General features: G+C 41.3%; 1 protein-coding gene across 1 annotated transcript; it reads left to right on the forward strand.

The window, feature by feature from the left end:
• Positions 1 to 1739: 1739 nt before the first annotated feature.
• LOC103521410 (mucin-2-like) lies at positions 1740 to 7123 on the forward strand (the record flags this gene model as incomplete). Its single annotated transcript, XM_008486520.1, has 5 exons — positions 1740 to 1931; positions 2377 to 3106; positions 4344 to 4436; positions 6042 to 6220; positions 6584 to 7123. Coding segments are annotated over exons 1-5 (1734 nt in total), but the record flags the coding sequence as incomplete, so codon positions are not given.
• Positions 7124 to 8601: the final 1478 nt, after the last annotated feature.

Genomic DNA, 8601 nt, shown 5'->3' on the forward strand with positions numbered 1-8601 from the left:
GTGGTGACGCGCTTGCTTGCCATGCAGAAGGTCCTGGGTTCGATGCCCACCGTCGACAAAAATTTGCACTCGTTTTTTAATTGCAAAAATATTTCGACGGGTTACTTTCTGGTGTTCTCATGTTGACCCAGCAGAAGTATTATGTCTCTTCTCGCCCATCTGGAAAAATTTCGTTAAAACGCAACTTTGGATAGGTAAACACAACGCTACTGACTTTTCAGGCTGGGTAAGGTTAATGTGAGTAGACGGGTAGCTTATCCCCGAACGGAGGGTAAAACTCGCGTCACTAAAACCCCTTGCAGTTATACAGTGACGTTTTTTTACTTTCCTTATCCTATAGGAAGGAAAGTAATGTAATCGGGTCAAATTTTCGATGATCAGATTTTAGTGCCAAAACACGTTTTGAGGTCCCTAGAGCCTAAATCCAAAGTTTCAGTCATTGGTCCGTGTGTGTGTCTGTCTGTAAACATAAAATTTAAATACCATCCTAGGTACATCCAGTTTCAAAGAGAATAGCTTTTTTACAGTCTAGTGTGAAAAATAAAAAGTAATTTTTAATCTCCGTAATGTGAAAACCAGTTTTTTGATGAATTTGTGAAGATCCTGAAAGGAACGGGATTAGGTGGTTCTCAAACTTAGAATGATAAAATCAATAAAATGATAAAAAAGTAAAAAGAAGTTTTTAATAGAAGGAACTGTAACTATTAAGATCTTATCGTTCTGAAATCGAAGAGAGAAGAACGATAGGATAGGAGAAAGCCAGCCGTTCCGAGAACGAACATTATCCGTTCAGGATAAAGTTCACCTAGGGCGGAAATCGAACCCGTGGCCTAGGGCTTACAAGGCAGACGCACTACCAACCAAGCTAACTAGGCTGGCAGATATTCTTCTTAGGCCAACCTCTCACTATCAGGTGGACCTGACAGGTACGGCTGAAAAGACCCGCCTGTGAAGTCTACCAGATACACTATCAGGTGGACCTGACAGGTACCTACGGCTGAAAAGACCCGCCTGTGAAGTCTACCAGATACCTGATGAGCACACAGACTATCAGGTACAGGCGGACCTGATCAGGCAGACAAGGAAAAAAAAAAAATACAAACCGTGACGTAAAACCTCTGTCAAAAAAGTTCTGCACAACGAAATTACCTATTCACCCTTCCTTCCATTGTTATCTTGACTATAGAAAGTTACACCACTTTCTACATTGCCTCAATTCGCTTCTGCAGCGACCAACCTGAAAAGTAAAAGTTGTTTGTATGCTAAGAAAACACCTACTTGGATAAAGAGTGGATTTTATTATTAGATTATTACTCACTGTATTCAACGTATTATTATTTTATTACCTACTCACTGTTTAAATTTAACTTTTTTAAGACCTTTCAGGTCTACCTAATAGTCAGCGGTCGATTTTAGTGAACAACATCTATGGCCAGCTTTACTTCGGACTCCATTTTGGACACCACTGGGGTCTGGGACCGCAGCTCCGAGTATTTTCGAAAAACCGATTCCCCAGATTGCTAACTAGGTACTTAACGACCAATAGAATCTCCTTATGTAATACCGTACGCTCCAAAATCGTCCAATAAACGGGCTAGGGGTATTTCAATATCTGCATCAACTGATGTGAACATTTCAACAACAGAATAGAATCCATACTAGGTTTTACCCAGAAAACCAAAACAAAGAGAACCAAATTGGTGGTTTTTACGCCGACAATCAATATTGGACAAACCAGTATGGGCCTTACCTGCAAGATCAACTCACCAGTCAACTATATTCCATTGAGCAGCCACAGTGGTTCCAACAGAACCCAAACCTCGGAGGGAACTATCTTCACCACCAAAGTTCACCTCCAGTTCAACCTCCCTCACAACCTCTTCAGTACCAAAACCAAATCAATTCACCGGTCCTCTACCAAAACCAAATCAGCCCAACCAGTTATCTATCATTACCACAAGCGCACCTGTCCACGTTGCAACGGCCTCTAAGCTCAACCATCATTAGGCTCCCTGACGGTCCTTTAAGTCTTGAAGGAGACATGGGTTTAATATTGTACAATGCTTAGTTATTACTATAGACCTTGCTTAATTAAAAAAAAATAATAATAATAATAAAGTAGTGGGTAGTGGAGATATCGAATTTCTAATCTACTAATATTGGTGGAGATGTCAAAACTACCACTCTCTTTATATTCGTGGGTATTTTAACCCATCCGAATGTAAACCGCGAACGGTGTTAGGAGACCCTCCGAGCGCAAAAAGCCCGTTGGAACGTCCTTCGAATGCCGAAAAAACTTCGAATCTCAAAAGCCCCAAAAAACCTTTGCAACAACCTGTGACCACTGCGAAACCAAATCCTGTGTCACAGCCTCAGACACCACTAAAAACTTCGACCAAAAAACCTCCAAGCGCCGAAAACCCTTCAAATCTCAAACCACAGCTAAACGCTCAAAAACCTTCCGATGTCAAACGACCTGTGAGCTCCGATATCCCTTCAAAGGGCAATCAACCTCAGGGTCCTTCAAAAAACCTATCGAAACAACAAACAAGTGTCAAGAAACCTTCCAAAAGCCCTCAGAACTCCAATGCAACTTCTAATACGAAAAAACCTCAGGAACCCCCAAAGACCCCAACAAAAAAACCTCCAAGTACCAAGAAACCGACAAAAATCCCAACAAAACAACCGTCAAGTACCCAGGAATCGACAAAAATCCCAACAAAACAACCTTCAAGTACCAATAAACCAACAAAGCCCCCAATAAAACAACCTCCAAGTACCAAGAAACCCATAAAGACCCCACCCAAACAACCATCGACCGACAAGACCACCAAGAAACCTTCAAATACCAAACGCCCGAGCCCTCAGCGCCCGAAGAAGCCATCGCCCCTGAACAGTATCGCCAGCCTTCAGCAAATTCGAAGCCGGGGCGGCATCTACTTCGATCCACGGACAAATTTATCAATTCCGCTCAAGGGGAAATTTGTGGACGGGAGAACAACGGTGTCCCGGTACGCTTCCCTACCGTGTTCCTGTGATAGGGAGACGGTGACGTGTTCCTGTTGCGTCAACTTTGGACTGTACCTTGTCGACTATCACCGGTCGGGTGAGTGAATGTTTTATTTAGCAATAGAATAGATAAAATAGAATAGAATACCTAGGACTAGAATAGGCACATAGATAGAATAGAATACTTAGGACTGGAATAGATTAAAAAAGAAAGAAAAAAAGAGGTTTGATATAGCTGTAACTACTAAGGTCTTATTGTGGCGAAAGCAAAGAGAGAAGGAAGACAGGATAGGAGAAAGCCAGCCGTTCCGAGAACGAACATTATCCGTCCAGGATAAAATCCACCTCGGGCGGGAATCGAACTCGTGGCCTTCTTTACCGTCAGACAAAATTCGTTTGCCGTCAAAAAATGTCCCTTTGTCTTCATATAAAGTCCCTTCATCATCAAATAAAGACCTTTTACCCTCAGATAAAGTCTTCTTGTCATCACATAAAGCTCCTTTGCCATCAAATGAAGTGCCTTTGTCATCAAATAAAGACGTCTCACCTTTAGATCGTGTCTCTTTGACATCAAATAAAGACTTTCTATTTCTACCTTCAGATAAAGTTTCTTTGTCGTCAAATAAAGATCATTTGTCATCAAATAAAGGAACTCTTGCCACTTCCACTTCGCATCCAGGTTCCTGTAATGGCACGAGGAATTCTCTACAGCCGTTCCTGGTGTTCCTTCCTGTTTACAGGAATTCAGGAAAATGAAATGTAGGAAAAAGAGTAAAATATAGAAATTGTATGGCCGCCTGAACAAATTTAAGTACCTATGCAATGTGCCATACTTTTTGTGAACTAAAGTCCCTTTTATTCTTCGCCAGCCTAGTTACCTGCCTAGTTAGCTTGGAGTGTAGCACGTTTGCTTTGTAAGTGATTGTGGGTTCGATTCCCGCCCGAGGTGGATTTTATTCTGAACGGATAAAGTTCGTTCTGCATTGTTCTTGTTTTTAAGATGGAGCGAAATTGAAATCGTTTCTGTTTCCAAAAGGAATATAGGTACCTACCTACAATCTGTGGAAAAAAAGTCATTAAAAAATTTAGTCAATAAAAATACGCACATTTTTTAAAACTATATAATATATTATGTATTTATATTTTTTGTCTTCATTATGCACTTTTATACTCCTTAGAACAAACACAAAAATCCACCCTGAGACTTAGGTGTAGGGATAAACAGCCGTAAAGGATGGGTTAAAATGTATCTATTCGTGTTATGTAAAATGGGTTCGTTGCCCGTAAAAATAAATAAATAAATAAATACTTATTGATGTTTTGATTTGTTCCAGGTTGTATGACCATCAAGTATGACCCATATGAGTTTACGTTCGACATGCGAATGACGTGGAAAAATGATTCCATCTTCAACTATACAGTTAACGGTAAGTGATTGTTAGTCTGTCAATAAAGAGTACCTATTAAAGTAGAAGGACACTATTATCACGTCACGTGAGCTCATGGGGGGGGGTCAGAAGGATGTAGTGGGGTCAGAAGGATGTCGGGACGATAAGACCTTAGCTGTTATAGATCCCTCTGTCAAACCTCTTGTAATACGGTTAGGAAGGTATAAGAATTGATTGAGAGCCTGATCGGAAAAGGGCGAAAGTCGATGATTTGAGTTTTGAGAAAAACGGGTTTGAAGTTTGAAAAGATACTTCCTTAGAACATGAGTTGGTTTACAAAACCTCGTGTAACTCCGCGAAAAAAGCAGCTATCAATATGATTCTTTTTGTGTTCGACACAGAACAAAATTGCGGATCCAAAAATGCCTTCGCAAAAAGGGCGAAAGTTGACCTTTGCTCGTTTTTCGATCATCCTCTCAATTATGAATGCCTATTCATTATTATGGACACTGCAATACATAATTATTCAAAGTATTGAAAAAGTAACCAAGATACCTCCTAATAGCAAGGGTTCTCAACTATATCAAGCCAGCCTTGTAAGCGTTAGGTCGAGGGTTCGATTCACGAACGGGACGAACTTTATCCAGATGTAGTGTTCATTTTCGAAACGGCTGACTTTCGCCTATCCTGTTTTCCTAAAATCTCTGTGATTTTGGGACAGTTCCCTCCGTCAAACCTCTTCGAAAAAAAAAAAATGTATAATTGTCGGCTTGCGTGGGCCTACTTCAGTTTGAGAACCCCTGTTTTATTGCAAAAAAGCTGTTTTTCATATAAGGGAAACGTAAAAGGTCCTAACTTTTGAAGGAAAATAGGAGTATGAGAGCAGGGGGAACCATGATTTCCCTTGAAATTCCCTTCCTATTTTAACAGGAGGAAATCAGAAGAAATGGGAAGTTAAAAGAGAGGTTTTTCTACAAAAAATTAAATTACTATCACACACAGACCACGAAGGATTCTCACTACAAAGTTTAGGTCAGCCACTCACTGTCAGGTAGACCTGACAGGTACACCTTATCAGGTCTACCTGATAGTTTTCAGTCATACCTATCATGTGTGAATGAATGATTGAATGCATGAATGATTGATTGAATGTGTGAATGAATGAATGAATGAATGAATGAATGAATGAATGAATGAATGAATGAATGAATGAATGAATGAATGAATGAATGAATGAATGAAGGAAAAGGACGGGTTCCTTGTTCCTCTATGTAGGAGGATGTGTTCTATTCATTTGTGAATGCAAACCGACCTTATTCCGAGGTTAGTGCGCCTTCCTTGGAAGATTTCCAGCCGGGGTAATTTTCGTCATGACCATATTGACCATAATAGATTAATGAGGTTCGTTCTAGGAACGGCTCTTCGATTTCAGGAGGATAAGACATCAGTAGTTACCAGTACCCTCTATGAAACCTCTTCATAAAATCCAAATTTCATCAAGGCTTTAAAAATTTACTCTCAAATTTCACAATATTTCCCATATTACCAAACCACTCAGATTTTCACTATTTTTCTGTGGATTTCCACTGAATTTTCCTGATATTATCAAGGAATTTCCACTAAAATTTCCCTATTTTTTTCCAGGAATTTCCACTGAAGGGCCGGATGAAGAAGAGTCCACTACGGACGACTATGATGAAATCAGCGAGTGTACTCCCGGCTATTCTCCGAATTCCACTAATGAGACAGAGACCACCACCCTAGTGGAGTGCGTGACAAGACCGACCACGCCTGTCATGGAAAGCGTCACGCATGTTACCCAGGTGAGGCTTCCATTACCAGCCTAGGTAGCTTGGTTGGTAGCGCCTGTCTTGTAAGCACTAGACCGCGGGTTTGATTCCCGCCCGGGGTGGATTTTATCCTGACCGTATAAGATGCGTTTTTAGAACGGCTGGCTTTCTCCTATTCTGTTTTCCTTCTCTCTTCGATTTCGTTACGATGAGAACTTGGCAGTTACAGTTCCCTCTATCAAACCCATTAAAAAAGTACTTGGAACTTTTCAATCGAGCGTGCCGGAAGTTGCTTGAACGTCAAAGAAGCGCCCTCCAACCGGCCTATTATAGCATTAGGATGAACAATTTGCATTTAGGAGGTATTCATTTGGTCCGTCCTTTTCAACTCCCCAGATGGACATGACGACCACACCAGCATCATGGTCAAGCGGATGGTGTTTCTACTTCTGGTGCTCCTCTAACACCACAACCACGACCCCGACCCCCACCCTCAACGAAGAATATCCGCCCACGACCAATTCCTCCATGGGCGCCAACGGGAATAGTTCCTGGTGTTGGTATTTCTGGTGCAACAGTACCAACGACGTTCCGCCTAGCGCTCCGCCAACGAACGGTTCAGCAAACGGTAATGGATCCGCAAATGGTAATGGATCCGCAAATGGTAACGGGTCTGCAAATGGTAACGCAACTTCGTCTACGGCCTCCAATTGGTGTTTCTACTTTTGGTGTGATGACAAAAAACCGGACGCCTCAAACGGGACGTCCGTCCCTCCGAAGCCCAGACCTCCAATGGCTTCTGGGACGGTCGGTTCGTCGGAGAAACCTTCTGGGACCACCAGTTCCCTGGATAAACCTTCTGGGACGGTCGGTTCGCCGGATAAACCTTCTGGGACGGGCAGTTCGCCGGAAGATTTCAATAACTCTCTGCAGCAGGTGGGACATAATCCTTCAAAGCCCACACCAACACAATCATCGTCAAATACCCCTTCAGTTCCTTCACACAACGCGTCCTATCCGTCAACAACGCTACCTAATTAATTAATTAATTAATTAATGAATAGGGCTACCTCATTGTGTGTGTGCTCATCAGGTGTCAGGTCTACCTGATAGTGAGTGGCTGGCCTCAGGAAATTCTAAAATACTAAGGCAAGATGGAGAGGACGGGATTACACGGGCCAGGGGCTCATTCCACGAAACTATACGGGTTTCGAACACAATCAAATTAATGTCTTTTGACAGTTTCATTTGTCCATACACGGTGGGTTTTGAGTCAGCTATGTGTGATACATTCCTAGGGTGTATCATGCCCATGATTAATTCACCAGATATGGAGTTGATATTAAAAGGTGACTTGGAAAATGTTCACGCAAAAATTAATAATAATAACTTATACTCACTCAGAGGGTTAGGTGTAGGGGCAAACAGCCCTATAGGATGGATTAGGGCTCTACAATAATATCAATAATTTACATATGCAATTTTCGTACATCCTCTGCCATTTTTTGACCTGTTTTTGAGTCAGTTTTCAGATCCATCATAACTTCTAGACAAGTAATGTTCATTATGCCAGCCTAGTTAGCTTAGTTGGTAGTGCGTCTGCCTTGTAAGCGATAGGCCGCGGGTTCGATTCCCGCCCGGGGCGGATCTTATCCTGATGGGATAATGTTCGTTCTCGGATCGGCTGGCTTTCTCCTATCCTGTGTTCCTTCTCTCTTCGATTTCGGGACGATAAGACCATAGCAGTTACAGTTCCCTCTTTCAAAACCCTTTAAAAAAAAAAAAAAAAAAAAAAAAAATGTTCATTATTCCATACTTTCATGGAATAAGAAAGACTCCCTTTTGGCCTATTGTAATCCAAATATTAGGACGCTAAGAAAATTAATTAAAAAAAGCAAGATCAATTGCTTTGATTGTAAAAAGGAACCAAAACCCAAAAATATATCTTATCAATAGTATGAGTCGAACTTGTCCAATGGGGACACTTTGGGACAGGTCTAAATGGGAAACCTGGAAAAACGGGGGAAACATCGTGGCCCCTTCATTTGTAATTTTATTTATGGAGGAAAAACTTTTGTAATTTTTATTTTTATAAATAAAACACTTCGTCTTACATTTTCGTCTTCTGTAATTAGGGAAACCCGTCCAATTCCCAATGGAGGAGTTGCAGTAGGGAAAATATTTTTAATAAAGGGTCGATTCTCACGTAAAAAGTTGTGAAAGATCCAAATCTGAGGTCAAAACTCCGAAAAAGTAACTTTAAAAGGTCGAAAATTCAATTTTTAATTGCCGTTCTAATGAAAAAGTTCAAAGAGTTGTGACGTCAGATTTCACGACAAAATGCGCAGAAACGCTTGCGCACAAACAAACGAAGCGGGAGTCATGAATTATGACGTCATCGCCTACGGGAGCGT

Source organism: Diaphorina citri, unplaced genomic scaffold, assembly GCF_000475195.1.
Source record: "Diaphorina citri unplaced genomic scaffold, Diaci psyllid genome assembly version 1.1 scaffold5194, whole genome shotgun sequence".
Lineage (NCBI taxonomy): Eukaryota > Metazoa > Arthropoda > Insecta > Hemiptera > Psyllidae > Diaphorina > Diaphorina citri.